The sequence below is a fragment of the Gallus gallus genome, chromosome 1 (genome assembly GCF_016699485.2).
Source record: "Gallus gallus isolate bGalGal1 chromosome 1, bGalGal1.mat.broiler.GRCg7b, whole genome shotgun sequence".
In the NCBI taxonomy this organism is placed as follows: Eukaryota; Metazoa; Chordata; class Aves; order Galliformes; family Phasianidae; genus Gallus; species Gallus gallus.
Window position 1 is genome coordinate 159,458,235 of NC_052532.1, and position 16,276 is coordinate 159,474,510.

The 16,276-nt window shown below is 34.7% G+C and overlaps 1 protein-coding gene and 1 long non-coding RNA gene across 7 annotated transcripts in view; one reads left to right on the forward strand and one right to left on the reverse strand.

The window, feature by feature from the left end:
• Positions 1–16,276, forward strand: part of PCDH9 (protocadherin 9) — a 706,189-nt gene that overhangs the window by 443,637 nt on the left and 246,276 nt on the right. For 3 of the 6 annotated variants that reach the window (XM_040671942.2, XM_004934725.5, XM_040671944.2), the window contains one exon: positions 15,182–15,257. In XM_040671942.2, the coding sequence (XP_040527876.1) occupies positions 15,182–15,257 (76 nt within the window). Of the gene's footprint in view, positions 1–15,055; positions 15,258–16,276 lie in introns of all 6 variants that reach the window. The other 3 variants (XM_416995.7, XM_046904743.1, XM_040671943.2) reach the window with 1 other exon arrangement.
• Positions 3,038–12,745, reverse strand: LOC121109218. Its single transcript, XR_005850200.2, has 3 exons — positions 12,299–12,745; positions 6,720–6,836; positions 3,038–3,096 (listed from the first exon to the last, which is right to left on the reverse strand). It is a non-coding gene; the product is annotated as an uncharacterized LOC121109218 (long non-coding RNA).

A 16,276-nucleotide genomic window follows, 5' to 3' on the forward strand; every position in this document is an offset into this window, starting at 1 on the left:
TTCATTTCTAGAGATTTTTAACTGTTCATGTTCAAAAAAAAAAGAAAAGATAAATAATTTTGCCTATCTTAGAGCAAAAACCATATCCACTAGTATTTTGTGCAGTACACATGAGGTGCTTATGGTCATGATACATTAGATGCAGAATGAATTCTTTAATGTGTTCCTTTCAATAAAACCAGTTGCAGTAAGTATATCTATGCCTGTTCTCATGGAACATAATTTTTTAGGATCAGAACTTACCCAAATATAGTTTTAGCTGCATTTTTTTCCCTAGTTACACTTAGGAAATCTTCCAAAGAAATTCTGGATACCAAAAGGACTGTTCTAACTACCAAATCTGTGTAAATGTTTGAGTGGTTTTCTTTAGCCATTTCATAACTTTGAATTAGAGGGTGTATTTCATACATAGTTCATTGGTTAGACACAGCAATTTGATCTTCTCTAAGAAAATAGGAAGAAGCTATTAAAAGAATATATTTAACCTATGCTAGGAAGTTCAAACACAGAATTCTGCGCATGTGTATTCACATACAATGACATGTGAAACATTTAATGCCAATAATGGAATTATTTAATATGTTTTAAGCTTGTTTAAGAAGCCATATTCAGATCTAAATTTTTATATCAAAAGAACAACATAGTAGCATCCTTTGGAAAAAAAAAAAAAAACACTTCAAGGAAAGAGTATGTTTCATGAGTGTCTTCAGTACAAAAGTACCTATGAGTAACATAATTTCAATCAAAGAGACTGACAAATTCAGAAGCATTCAAAGAACTGACTGTTAGCAAACCTTTGAATTTTATTGGCTTTACTGTAAATGAAAATGTTGATAGACCAACCACAATCCCATTGAAATCAGAGGGACACTTTCCAATGAATTTACTAAGGCCTGTGTTTATTCCTTCTAAAATCTGAAATTCAAAATAACATCAGCAGGTATAAAAGTTGTTATTTCGTAGAATTTCTTCAGTCTTGAATTTGTCTGCTCCTTTTGCTTTATGTTCACTTTCCTAGCAGGAGTAAAATAATAACGGCGTACTCCTTTGCTCATTCTGTCATTAATAGAAATATGCAGTTTCAGATTTCTTCTCAAGTAGGTGTGGCCATCTGCCACATTTAACTAGTTATCACCCTACTTGCAGTTTCTCTGAAAATCTCTGACTTCCTATCCATCAACAATAAAGGTCAAATCACAAGGTTTGCATGCATTCTTATGTGTCTTGTCAACCTCTGAAGATTCAGATAAGGTGGCTGTGCTCTGTGATGTATTCTATGCTCTGATAACTAAAATCCCAAAGTATCACCACGCATTTTCTCCCATCTGTCATAGTAGTATATATCAGAAGGAATCCTGATATACTACATGAGAAATTGATATCAAAACAACAGTTCAACTTATTTCAATTTGCCCATAGATAGATATATTTTAATCTTTTAATCAATATTTGTTCCAATGCTGAATTCTCACTCAGAAACACATTTCCTATTATCTGTTCTGTAGACAGATATTACACAGATCATATAATAATGTAATAGCAATACATCTTTTTTACAAAAGCATTTTTTTTTGAAAACAAAGATGTGTACATGTTCTTCTACAGTACTTACATGAAGTGCAATTTAATCATTTTTGCCTGTGTTTTTTATACTTTTAGTTACAATAATATTGTTTCATAAAATTATATGTGAAGCAGAATGTTTGTGCTTGTCAGTTTGCCTGATTAAAAGCTAGCATTAGCAAAGTATGTGTAAATTACGCTTGAAATGTTAGTAAGTGCTGGGCTCAAAAGTCAGCAGTCTTTGGCTATCTTTATTAACAGACATGGTCATGTGCTCCCAGTGGAAAGTACGCAAATAAGTCCATTACATTTAAACATTGGGATCAAGGGTGATGACATCCAGCAAATTCTGTGAAATGAGAAACTTGGTAGTACGTAAATTAGAAAAAAAAAATGCACCATTCACTAAATGTTTTATGCCCAATCTAAATATCTCATGTCTTCTTTTCTCTTGATTTATAGACACATAATGTTGAAGAACTCACTGTTAGGCCAAGATCATATGAAGGTCTGTGCTTTTGAGTAAGTGACTTAGTGAATCTATTTCCAGTAGAAGCTAAGCAGGAGATGGTTATAAACATTAGCTGAAGTAAAGTCAAAAACCTTTTGCAAGCTTATTCTTTTAAGTCACTACAAGAAAGAAATTCACTAATGTTAGTTATCAACATTAAGCTCAGCTGGCACAAATAAATAAAATCAGCAATACAAAAGAAGAATGTGGACAACTGAACTTGTCTTTCAACCTATTTCAGTGGGACCTATGACATTAGCAGTATTTTCTAAAACTATCTAGGTAGTCAGAGTTCTTGTTTTCCCTGTAAATTTTAATATGTCAAGAGCTTGCCATATGTAATTTGTGGAAAATATTGAAATTTGGATGAAGTGTAATAATAATAGCAATTCTTGTCAGCTCTCATTTTACTTCTACTTGAGGCGAGCAGAAAATACATTTCTAGCAAGTTACTCTTAGAATAAGATGCCTGTGAGAGTATCTGCTGTTTTGATAGTACAGTAGTACTGCTGTCTTTATGTATATGAACTCCACACAGACAGACCTTATTTTTCCTTCTTTCTTCTTTCATATTCTTTGCTACTAAATGAAGTTTCAGCTTTCTTACTGCCTAAGCTCCTGACGTGTGTATTTAATGACAGAAACTGCTGTATGGAAAAACCCTAATATGGTTACTCTTTTATATCTTATTTGGCATGATAATTTAATGTATGAAAGATTTGCCTTTTACACTCAGTAGTCAGGATGGCACAGGAACAAAAGGCCCATTATCAAGCCAAAAAGGCCCATTCAACCACTGAAAGACCAAGCCTTATCTGTGGATTTAGCTTTTCAAGCTTTTACATGATAAGACACTAGCCATCAGATGTACATATGTTACCTGTGATGAAGGAGGAATCTGTATAAATATTTGTTGCAATATGTATTGTTCCCTGAAGAATTTCTGAAGAATTTTTTTTTTCATTTTCTGTGACATATGTTTACTTATGTAATATGAAAATTCCAGAGCTTTGAGATTTCATCTGGAGAAAAAAGTAAAAAATAAAATACAACTTAGAAATTTACTCATAAGGAAGCAGTTCATAAGGGCACCCTATCTCAAGTAACAAAATATACGTTTTCATTGTGAAAATGCATTATTGTCTAGTTTATTTTTCTAATAGAGATGTAGGTATATTTTAACTCCGGTGTTTTAATTAACTTATAGTGCATGCAATCAATTGGGATAATAATATTCATTTCACAATTAAGATACTATACAAATTCTCTCTCTCCAAAGATGTACCAGCTTAACAGATGCACGTTTCATGGCAAACATGTCCACTTTCAGCTTTTCCAGTGTCAATCCATTTATCCAATGTGACAACTATAGTGTCCACAGCGTTAATAGATGTATAGCTGCTTTCTAGAATCATAGCGTGTAAGAGGTCTTATCCTCAAAGGGTAGTATTGCTGCTGTTTCTGCATTCAGTGTTTGCAGGAGAAGACATGACTGATGACTCAGAATTAATTGTAACCCAATATGCTGTCAGTGACAGATATCTGCTACACACACTAGTACTACTGCAGGTGGCAATGTTCTAATGCACTATTCCCCCTACAGCATGCCCATAAATTGAGAGCCTCCTTCCTTGTTCTCCTCCAACCCCCGTGCTAGTACAGGAATCTATGAGAATTCAGGTTCTTCCTGCACATAATAATACTCGTTTTATCCATTAGGAAAATGATCTTTAAAATTGCACTTCCTCAAACTCACATAATAAAAGTTAAGATTGGCATCAAACTGTCACTAGGAACACTGATTGTCTTACAGTGTTGTTTTTTTCAAAGTCTTAAAACTCTCCCTTTTTCATCCTTCCTGTCTCATTCCCTCTTTAAACAGTATTAATCTGACTGCCTTTAAAGTCCTATACTACAAAAATTCCTAGTGGACAGTTGATTATTTGCTGTTAAATTGGTGGATTTTGAATTATGTCTTTCTTCTTTGATACACAGTTAAAAACTAGAATATTCAAAATCTGGAAGCTAGTTATAAGATGGAATCACCCCAGAAAAAAAGATTACTACTGTTACACAAGAGCCATGGACTGCTTTATTTCCAAGGTTATATGCCATACTAAGGAAAACTAATGGAGCAGAATACTAAGATCTTTTTTTCTCATCATTCTTATTCCTAAGTATCACCCAGAAATTTCCTGCTCCTTGGTAGGAATATGTATCTTTTCATATCTTCTGTAGTGACTGACAGTGATGAAGGCATATATCCACAGCACTTCGTTTACAGGACTTTTCCCAAACCATAGTTCATAGAATCAGTAAGATTGGAAAAGACCATCTAAGACCATTTAGTCCAACCATCCACATGCCATGAATATTGCCCACTAAACCATGTCCCTAAAAGCATAGGGAGAGTTTACTTCCTGAAGTATATAGAGAGACTTGAGCTAGAAAATTATTAATTGATCTGAGGACAACACAGAATTACCCTCGGCTTTTCTTATCAGCTTTTATAAAAAAAGATGCAATATCAACACATGATAACTGATGTGATGCTGTATATATTGATTTAGCCAAAACAATTAATAAATCTTAGCCAATGGAATACTTCTATGACCCATTAAGTAACTACAAACATAAACTGTCTAAACTTAAATTGCAAATATAACAGTCTATATTTTTGTAACTTTGTCATTCACATAAGACAATAATTTTCTTGAATAAGCAGCTTCAAAATAATGCACATTCCTTACATGGGAAATATTCTCAACTTTTTTTTTTTTTTTTTTTTTTTCCCCCCTCAAATCTGGAAATGTAATTTATAGTTAAAAGAAAGTCCCCAGAATTTTATTACCCTATTCACGTTACTGAAGCCAGATGAGTTTTACAGAATATAAATCAGGACATATTTATTATTATAATTAAACTTGTAAAATTTCAGCAACAGCTGTTTTTACATTTTCATAGTTTATATACATTATTGATCAATACATGCTTTTATTAATGTAAAACTTCTGAGAGTGTAGAGAACTTATGCTGGTTATCATTATAATTGCTACAGTGCTTCTGCAATACTTCTTCAAGTGAGTGCACTTGTAATGTGTTTTATCTGTCTTGCTAGGAGGAGCTCATCAGCAAAACCAAACTAAACAGACAAATTGAAGATCACTGAAGTCTTTAAATTACTAAAGATCACATGAAATATAATTCTATTACAACTAAATTGTTTACATGAGAGTTTCTTTCCATGCTGTATACAAACAAGTTCTTTTTATAAAATGCGCCACAGAAACAGTTAAGGCAGTTCACAGTCAGTGCAATATCTTTTGTTTATAAGATCCTTTTCTTCAGGTTCTTGTGTCCCAGTACTTAATGCCAACTAAACTTTCAAGTGTTGAATATCTAAAATAACATCCTTAACTGATGAAAAACACAATGCAACATCTGCCTTTTCCTACTGGCAAGTTAACTTTGGACATTTAAATTTTAAAATTTGAAATTTCATGTCTCTCTGTAATCAAGGAGTGAAAAATAAAGTTGGTGAAAGGATCAGTCTGCCTCAAGTCTCCTAGTTGTCAAATACCTTATATTTATCTAGTCATCTGCAGCCAGTGGCTGCGTATAGACACCTCAAAAAGCCATTTTACTGTAACTTTCTGGATGCCAAGTATCTCACTAGAGCTACCTCTCTTGCTCCGTGAACTACAAATTTATTTAGTAAAGTGTCCAAGTCACAACACTAATTTTAGCAGGTATTTATTTACAAATTGTTACATGTTTAATGAATCTTTTCTAAGGTTTATTTTCCCCAGAGTTTCTGATAAGAAACATTTAAAAAATATACCAAACTGTGGTTTACTGTAGCCATTTGGTTGAATAATGCATCTGAACATTTTTTAATGATTTAGCTTAGTTATCTACCAGTTGCATATTGAACTATTTTATGTTTTCTTGTGTACAGCAGTTTCTTCTCTTCCCCCCACTTGCCTTTCCAAGCATCTGAGAAATTAATTTGCATAACTGTGGGCTTAGAATTTATTTCCTGAGTCTCAGACAATTAATTCAGGGGGAGGAGACTAAGACAGAAAATGTTGACAATTTACTGGTATTTTAGCAGACTCCCAAGCTGAAGAAGGTAACACTCTGATTTTGTCTAGAATAAATTGTACCACTCAGCTTTCACATTAGGTCAAGTTTACCTTACAGTCAAGATGATTTAAGGCAGATAAGTAACCACCTATTGGGAAAATGAGTGTTTGCATACTAATTAGAAATGCAATACTTACAATAAAATAGGTGATGGCTTCTGTTCTTTCTGTCCAAATTAAAAGAAAAAAAAAAAAGAAAAAAAAAAGAAAAACAAAGAAAACAAGAAAAAACAAAGGAAACAAGAAAAAAAGAGGGTAAACAAACAACAACAACAACAACAGAAACACAGAAAAAGTGTACAGCATGAAGACTACTGGTTTCATAAAATAAACTAGAGGAGTGTTACAACTGTCACAACTTAAAAAAAGGGAGAAAGTGATTAGTATCACAAAAGATTATTAGAAGCACAGGATTTGATTGCAGGTTTTTCTTTGTTCACTGTGTCTGCAAATCTAAAGGAAATGCCCAAACAGTGGGGCTATTTACTCTCCATACTTACACGTGCTGAGGGCCATCAAGCACACATTTTCTCCCCAGTCAGTGGAAGACGGCAACTGTGACCATCTGTCTCTGAGTCATCCTTTTTACACTGAAGACAGGGCCAGTTATCTTCAGCCTAAGTAGTAACAGACATATGAGGTGATTATATGTTTTGTTTTAATATATTGCAGTGTAATTTACTGATTTCTATGACATTTTGCTACAGTGAAATTGAGTAGAAGAAATAAAATGGTGATCTGACATAACAACAATGTACATTCTGGAATCAATACTAACATTGTTATGTTAGGGAGAGAAAACAAACCTAACCACTCAAACTACCTACACGTGCAGCATAGTATGAAAACTCAGAATGACGATATCAAATAAATTGGTTTTGTTTGTTTGTTTGTTTGTTTTGTTTGTTTGTTTTTCTCCCATTCTTTCCTTAGCCTGAGAAATTGATGGAATCCTTGACTACCTCTGTCACGTTGTTTCTCTGGATGAGATATCAAAATGAGAATAGAGAATGGGTTATCTTGTGATTCAAATAGGATCCTTGAATGAGGACTGCTGTAGCAAACTTAATTTAGACATAATCAAGAAAAAAGAATCCTATTTCTCTTGGCAAATTTCTGGAAACTACTGCACAGTTTGTACAGAAATTGTAGAATTGAGCCAAGACTATTTTAGAGAAGCAAGGAGGACTTCTTATTAAGAAATGAGAATAATTTTACTTTGTAGTAATATTCTTTCATAAGCTCAAGTGAAACATGAAGTAAGAAAATATGTGTAAGATCACTGGGCTGAATTATATGAGGTCTTATTTGTGGTCTTTGTGGGCTTCCTACAGGATACACTTTCTGAGATCACAGTCAAGAAAATAATTAAGATTCATCTTTCCAGTTTGGAAAACAGAAGTTTATAAGGGGCATTTATTAAGTCAGTCAGAACTGAAAATAATAACAAACAAACAAAACAGCTATTGTTTGTTTACAAAACAAAATAATACAGCAATCATATGCTAATTCAGAGACCTTGCCAATTCTTTACGGAGCAAATTCAAAACCAGATATGTTTCTTAAAGTTTCCTGCTGTATTTTAGTTCAAAAAATTATCTCCTATCCCAGATGACCCAATTGCCACATTAAAAAGGTGCACCCTAAGTGCTTCAGCATAAGCACTTAGAGAAATCTTTTGAGAAAAGAAGGGTTTAAACTGTTTTTTTTTTTTTAAACCCTATTTTCTTCCCCTCTGAAACTGTTAACCTCAGTTTTGTGACTTCATTTCTATTTACAAGCTTGATATCATCAAAAAATTATATCCACGTTTTAGTACATGAACCATGAGTCTTTGTTTTAATCCTGAGAGGAACAAACTTTACCAAACAGATGTTTTCCACAGAGGGGTCCAAAGAAGCACAATTATTTTTTTCATCCTTACAATATTTTCTTAAACTTGTGCATAATTTCTTCTTCTTCATCATCATTTTGTAGGATTTCTACAGTTTTCTCTTGACATTATTTTTGAGTTTTTCTTCTTTGACTTTTTTATTGAGTGGTGCTTAAGTGTCAAAAAAGCTTTCGATGTATAGATTCTTTTGTATCTTTTCCATAAAGATTACTTTTCTATGTTTGTATTTTGAGCTTCTGTAGTGTGAATAATTTTGACATAAGGAAAATATTCCCAAATTGTTTTTTTTTCTCTTTATTTTTTATTTCAGAATATTTGTTTGTCACCTTAACACAAAGAATGGCATAATAGTTCAGAAAGGAAAGTGAAATATTTTTTGTTGTTGCAAGTGTTCCCATCTGAAGTATAGATCTCACATACAATTGAAGATGTGTCATGCTTGAATAGGTAGTCTGATATGCAAACATATGGTCCATTCTGTACAGCTTTGTTTGACGTGGTGTGAATCAGATGTTTTGATGGTCTCTTCTTGTCTAGAAGGCCAGAAATCAAGGCTCATAGCATGCAAATATATTGAATGGAGAAGTGGACATTTTAACTACCTACTTTCTAATCTCAGCAGCTAAGCTGGTAGTGTAGGGTTTTTTTTTTTTTTTTTTTAATTGTATCTTGTTTTATCACAATGGATAGCATCTCATGCTGAGTCTGTCATTGTGAGAGACATTCAGTAGAAGAAACAATAGAGTAATTATTTCTTGGCTCCCTGATTAGTAAAACCAAAACAATAACTATGCAAAGCTTGAAGTCTGATTTTCAGAATAAAGCAATCTTGCCATGGAAAAGCTCCTCATAATGCTGATTTCTATAACTTTGTTTGATTCAAGTACATAATTGGAAGTAAAATACATTTTAGAATCTAACATGCAATGAAAGCACTGAATAGTTTTGAAAAACTTGTGCTTATACTTCCAGTGTTAAAGTTCTATTTACAACACAGCTTGTAGCTCATGTGCTATAGGACATTTCAGGCATTCAATACGATGTGGCATGGTCTTTCCTCTACTTCAGATTTAAAGCACTCAAGTCAACTAAATAACTTACATTATTTACAAACCACTTTCTGCCAGTGTTTGATGGTTTCTATAAAATAAGTCAGCAGGAAAAACAGTGCCAAATTCTCACTAGTAAGGCATAGTCTCAATATTGGAAAATTTGTTACCTGGTGTGCAGTAAGTCAATCTAACACACAGAGATAAGATATTGATTTACTGCAAAGTTGCATGAGTTTGGGTGCTAGGTGGCCTTCCACAAACCTAGCACACCCTCGGACTTTTGCAATGTCTTTTCGTACATATTTGTATCACTTGACTACTACCCGGATACAGCCTCAATTTACCATTGGTCAGCTGAAGATAGGGCTGATCTCACTTTCTACCGGCCAGCTAGACATGCTAATTAACAACATGTTTTCACCAGATGCTCCTATCTTCAAAAGCAAGTTTAGTCATCACATTGTGATTAAGAGCTTCTTACTTAATCACTAGCACTTTCAAGAATGACCATCCTGACTTACATAAAGGTATACATTTGCTATATCTAAAGATGCACATATAAAGATTTGCACAAAGTTTAGTTCTTATCAAAAACTCTGGCCCAGCTATTCTAGAAATCCACGCTGAGGTCCAATAACCACAAATTCTTTTGCTTAATTAAGGACTTCAGGATTGTGTCATTTATACATAAGGCTACTTTCAAAAGCAATAGGTTTGTATGGATTGAAATTATAAATTCTAGTGTCAGAATTTATTTTATAAAACTAAAATTTTCAGAAATAAAGTATTTTTCTCCAACATACTATATTTTCAGACTAGTATGCAGCATTGGAAAAGTATGAAACCGTTCCAGATATTTGTAGTTTTTACTTTATTTCCAATTAGAGTTCCTTACATCAAGAAAACAGAAGTGAGAAATATGTGACAGAATAGTAAGATGTAGCAAAGATGTATTTTTAAAATGCTTTCAGCATCTTGAAATAAAAAATGTGTTAATGAAGAAAGATGCAATATGCTATGCCAAGCACAGGTTCTACTTTTCTGTGCCTTTGCCAATAAGAACACCAATTTCTCCACCCTTTTCCATCCATTCCTCCCTAACCCCTCAAGAGCTTTTGTTTTTATTATCATTTTCAAGTATCGCAGCTATTACTTATACCTATCAATCTTGCAAATTATAGTTGTTAGAAATTACCAGATGTTGTTTAGGTTTACTTATTTGTTTGTAGCTAGACCAGTTTCATGTATGATTGGGTTGTTACTACTATAAAAGTATCAGCTGGCTGACCACCTGGTCTGGAATCAGAAAAAAAAAAAAAAAAAAAAAAAAAGTTCATATTACGCTTGAACACTCCTTTTATCAACACTAGAGTTTGCTATCCTTTGTCACCATCTAAGATATAGAATTATTTTTTTCTCTGTACCTCTTGTGGGAGTGAAGTCATGATTCACCTGGGTGAGCTTTATGGAATCTGCTGCAAAATGTGATTAACAGAAGAATGATTCAGTACATCTGATACCAGTTGTTTTCCTGATTTTTAAATTCTGCTCAGGTTCAAAGACATATTGAGTCGAATTGTCCTGGATTACATACTAAAATTACTTTGACACAAGTGCTTTTTTGTTGTTGTTGTTTTGTTTTTGTTTTTTGTTGTTTGTTTGTTTTTTCCCCAAATGTCACTAATTATGTTTTTAATTGAATTTTCCTTTTGGGTTTCACATAACAAAGATGTGATATTTCCTGATTGAAGATCAAACCTAAAGAAAGCCCATGTATTGCATTTTTTCCCCCAAAATGATGATTTATGATCAAATATGTCACAGATTGTAGATTTGAAGCTTCGCCATGTGGTGTGGAGATGAACCATAACCCTACCTCATGCTGTATATACTCCTCCCGAATATACTGTAGTATAATTAAAACTGTAGTTTCTTGTTATCACTGATCCCAGTGTTGTACCATGTATAAACATTGCTTAGAATAAATTAGTTGTATTTAGGTAAAAAAGGTTCAAAGCTTCATTTGGATGCATGAGGAACAGATAAATAAAAATATAGTCTAAGCATGCTCTAGGATTTACTTCTGAAAGAAGTCCCTGATAGTATTATATACAGAAGAAAGTCAATGTGCCTTGGAAAGCAAAAGCCTTTTTGTGAGTAGATAGCTTTTTAAGAAAACAGTTTGAACACGTTCAGTTATTTTAGGAATCTTATGTGTCCAAGAGTCTGAGAGGCAAGGGCAACCTTGCATTGTAAGGATCTATCTCAGCTTGCTTTCAGTAAGGATTTGTGGAAGGTGAGAGCATCTGCTTCATTAATCAAGGACATTTAAATAATAATTAGAAGGGAAAGCCGTAAACCAGGGACACAGACTTTGTAGACAAGGGAAACAGTGCCAAGGACCAAAAGTTTCCAATCACTAAGTGATGTGCCACTGAGAAACTTTTCCAGCAGTTTCGGAGAGGGCCAACCTGTACTTTGTAAGTGATGAGAAGGGTGAAACAAGGGAACATGAGGATCTGAGATACTTGAGGGACTGTGCAAAGCTTATGAATGAAAGTTTAGGGGAAGGAGACTGGAAGGAAGAGAAAAGGAACAATCAGAAAGGGTTATAAAACAGGGCTGATCACCACAGTCTGGCTTGTGTTGTCATTTAATCTCTTAACTGTCTCTAAGTAATCTCACTCCCTGTTCTGTGTGTGTCATACTGCAAGGGCTCAGCAGCAGCTCCTGGCAGGACCTGTGTGCATATAAATGTTACTGAATGCCATAACCAAGAAAATTCTCTAAACCAAATGATACTTTAGAAAGCTGACACTTTTTTAACAGCACTGTGTGCATGCAGATCTCTCAACAAGGCATGCACAGCCCAGAACTAAATCACCCTCATTATATACATTTAACATATGAATATTCATAAAATTTCCACAGAGTTCTCACCTATTTCATACATGTTAATTCCAACAGTGCACCTGCATCTACCATTTGAGCCATTCTTGCAAGGGGGTCTTTAAGTTTGCCCATAGATGGTACTGATGTCGAGGTACAAAGATGACTCTCTGGTACCTCCTTTTCTCTTAGATTGTTCTTTAGTTCCTCTCCACAGTGTCTCCACAAACGGGCCTATACTTACCAGTTTGGAGTATCAAGGGGCCTGTTCTTTGAATTTGATACAGCTGGGGAGCCAGGTAGTGTATTCTGAAATCAGTAGGCAGAGGGGCTGTGCTGTTGATTGGGGCACCCACAAGTGTGCTGTGTGCTGGTGAGCCTGGAGGTGTGCAGGCCTGCTGCCTCTGCCAGGCCGAGGGAGGAGAGTATGGGCTGTGAGAGCAGCACTGGGCTGGTGCCCGTGGAGCAGGCAGCTGCATGGATCATTCTTTAAGACACTAATAAGCTTCTAACTGATGGAAAGGACAGTCTTCCCCTGTGAGTGACATGATATGTCTAAACTTAAGCACTGGCTTTGAGTCTCTCTTTGTGGAAGGCTTTTCCTCTCAGTGCTTTGATGGCATGGCTTAGTCTGACGTTTTCCTGACTGATTGCATGCTGCCCCTTCATCACCTCCGAATCTGGATGACTGTGTAAGTGACCTTCAGAGTTTTGTAATTCTTTATGATTGGTAGGGTCCTTACTGAGAGGCTTGGAAAGCCATACAACCAAGCTTATATTTTTTTTTCTTATCATTCAAAGTGTGAGCTTAAGAATTTACAAAACTGAGGAGTTGCCAGTATCAGTATTCAACCTCTGCTATTTTACTGAGTGACTGTCAGTTTAGAGTCAGAGCAGATTTTGGCTAGGATAAGGAGCTTTTTGGTAGCCAAGATTGGTATTTCTGCTACACAGCTCATGAAACTGTCTGTTTGTGTAATTGCATATTTTTTTCTGAATATTTGGGTGGGTAATTAAGTGCAACAGTGTAATCATTTTCCAAAATACTGAAATGCTCATCTTCCCTCTTTAAGGACCTATTTTCACAGTCTTTTTTTTTTTTTTTTTTTTTTAAGAGAAAATAACTTAATCTCCTTTTCCTCTGCTGCTTTCTGATTTTACTAGTGACATAAATTCTTAACCTTGGAAAAACAGATTTGTAAATTTGGGTTACTGAAAATAAATTTAGGAAGAGAAGATTTTTTAAGCTGTGTGCTTAAGTATATTTTGTTCATATGTAAAGGAAAAAAAATCTGCTACTGATTAGAAAAAAAATGTTCAGAGTGGCAGTTCCATACTGAAAATACTGGAAGAAAAAGTACTGAAGTTTGAAGTAAAAGAATGCTTACTGACTATATAGAGTTGAGATTTCTGTTGGTATAAACTAATACAGCTCAGTGACTCAGAGGATATGTTCATTCATTTATTTATTTATTTAGCTGGATTCCAATCCTAAAGCTAGGAAAGGAACTTAAAAGTAAAATACTAATTATAAAATCACAGCCAAGAGCAAATAGTAAGTTTATTTCTGTACTGACTTACATGAAAGTAATCGAAAATTGACTTAATCAAGTATCTGTGTCTACCCAAGGGAAATGACTAAAAAGAAGCCTCATTGAAAATATTGATCATCATGTAAAATGGTAGCAATTACCATTAACAAATAGTTTTTAATAAGCAAACATACAGTTAATACTGTTAACTCGAGGTTTTCTCATTAAAAAAAGAAAAAAAGAAAAAAAAAACACACACAAAACAAACAGTTGTTAAACTTACTGCAAACTTTGTGAATCTCTTCATTTTAAATCTTTCTCGTTAACCAGATTGCTCAGGCTCCCTGCTGCTAAAACTCATTTTTGAGGAAAGTTGTGCTTAATTTAATTTAACCTCCCTCTTGAGATAGCCTTGAACTAGTTGTTTCTGATGTTTCAGAAATGCTGTGTTCTGATCCGTGAAGACCTGTTATATTCCTTTCATGAATGCTACAGTTGCTCGTGCTAAACAACTCACAGTAGTGCTACTGGTTCTGGAGCTTATGGGGAACTGCTGGATCATACTGTGGCCACAACTTATGAAGCCAGGTTATTTCTCCAGATGATAATTTCACAGTAATGACTAACTAAACCAAATGCACAATGTTGATTTTTTTTTTTTTTTTTTTTTTACTTTTGCAGTGACTTTTTTGTTTTCCTAAGAAACTCAGGAAAAGTTACAATCATGGCTGTCATTCTCTATGTTGCTTTGAGAAAAATACCTGATTTATTATTTTATATCACTTGCAGAAGTGAAAATTGCATATCCCATCATTGCATTCTGTGATTCATTGTTGACCAGTGCAGTTTCCAGTTACATTATCAGTGCTAAACGTCTGTATTAGGTAGAGTGCTGATATCAGTTCAATATCCATATACATGTTCAATTCTTGAAAGATGACAAAGTAAAATCAAACAATTTTTTTTGTTTAACTTGGTGGGCTTTTTTTTTTTTTTTTTTTTTTTTGTATTTCAATAATATGAACAGTGATAATATGGGTTTTAAACTCAGGAGTGTGTATTTATTAAATTTTCTGATATCGTATGCTTTTCATAATAGATTGCCAATGCTTATTTCTGCCTATCAGGAAGTGTTTATAGATCACAGTTTTTAAATGATGAGAAATATACATAAAGGTGTACTGATCACTGTCTTGAGACAGTTACATTACTTCACAGATGACCATGTGCACACTTTTGCCTGCTGACTTCCCTGGGTTGCTCTAAAAGCAAAAACAAACAAACAAACAAAAAACAAAATAACAAAAAAACCAACAACAGCAACAAAAAAAACACCAGCAAACTCAATTGCCTCAATTGCATCCTAAGCATTGCCAGGAAACTAATTGTACTTCAAAAGTTTTTTTAAAAAAATCAGGAGAACAGAAAAGAAGAGCACTAATCAGCATGTCCTGTGCTCTTCTTTGTAGTCCCAGCGCCGTGTTACATTTCACCTCCCCGATGGCTCCCAGGAAAGCTGCAGTGACAGTGGTCTGGGAGACCACGAGCCGGTGGGTGGTGGAACCCTGATCTCACACCCTCTCCCTCTGGTTCAGCCGCAGGATGAGTTCTACGACCAGGCCTCACCGGACAAGAGGACTGAAGCTGATGGCAACTCCGACCCCAACTCGGGTGAGTCACTGACAGAGCTCTGCTTACCTGAATTGCTTTGGTCACTCTTTTCCATCTCTTTCAGCTTTGTAATAACAGAGATATTTTTAAGCACCTGCATGAATATTTGGTCATTTAGCTCATAATGCTTAGGAGATAATGTGGTTTACCTGAAGTGCCTCATGTTGTAATTCATCTGAGGAAACAGAAACATGTCCAGTGAGAAAAAAAACAGCTCCAGACAGTTGTACACAGTGAGAATGGATGGAAAGAAGGAAAGCTTATGAAGCAGCAAGCTTTTCTTGGTAATTGTTTGCAGTGGTAATATCATTTAGCATTGGGCTTTTGGAGGTTGCCCTATCTGTTAGACTAATCTAGTAAATCACTGAAGCACTGAAAAATGCATCAATTCCAATTTTCAGTCACACACCTATAATATCCCCATCTTACTGCAAGGAACATAGGGTTTCTTTGTTAAGTTGAAATGGTATGATCTGCTTTTTGGAACATTTTTTTTGAGCATTTTAATGCAACTACTAAGTATGTACCTACTTTGGAAAGTTTTTATTTTTTATTTTTTTTCCTTCTTTCCTTTGCTATAATAAATTTACAAGATTACAGTGTTTGTGACAGTCAGTACCAAAAAAAAAAAAAAAAAAGAGTGAGGTCTTATCAAAAGCTGTGTCTAGTTCTGTGGCATGGGAAGATGGAGAACTGGGCACACTGAAAACTGGAAGAGGGCAATAACACTGCCATTAAGCCTTCTGTTCTCTGTCTAGAATGTGTAGACAAGGTTAAAAGCCTTGTCTCTGCTCTTGGAAGGTAATTGAACTTGCATTCTCCTGCATTTCAGGAGTAGAGAAATAAGGATTAATTTCTTTCTCTGACATCTCTCCCTTTTTTATAGTTGATTAAATTTTCAGTGAGCCTGTACAACAAGGAAGGAAGGTGGCACTGGTATCTGCTGCACAAAATTCTGATCCATGTTCTCATTTGGGCAGAACTGGATCTGAATTACATTTAAGTCATGGTAAATGAGA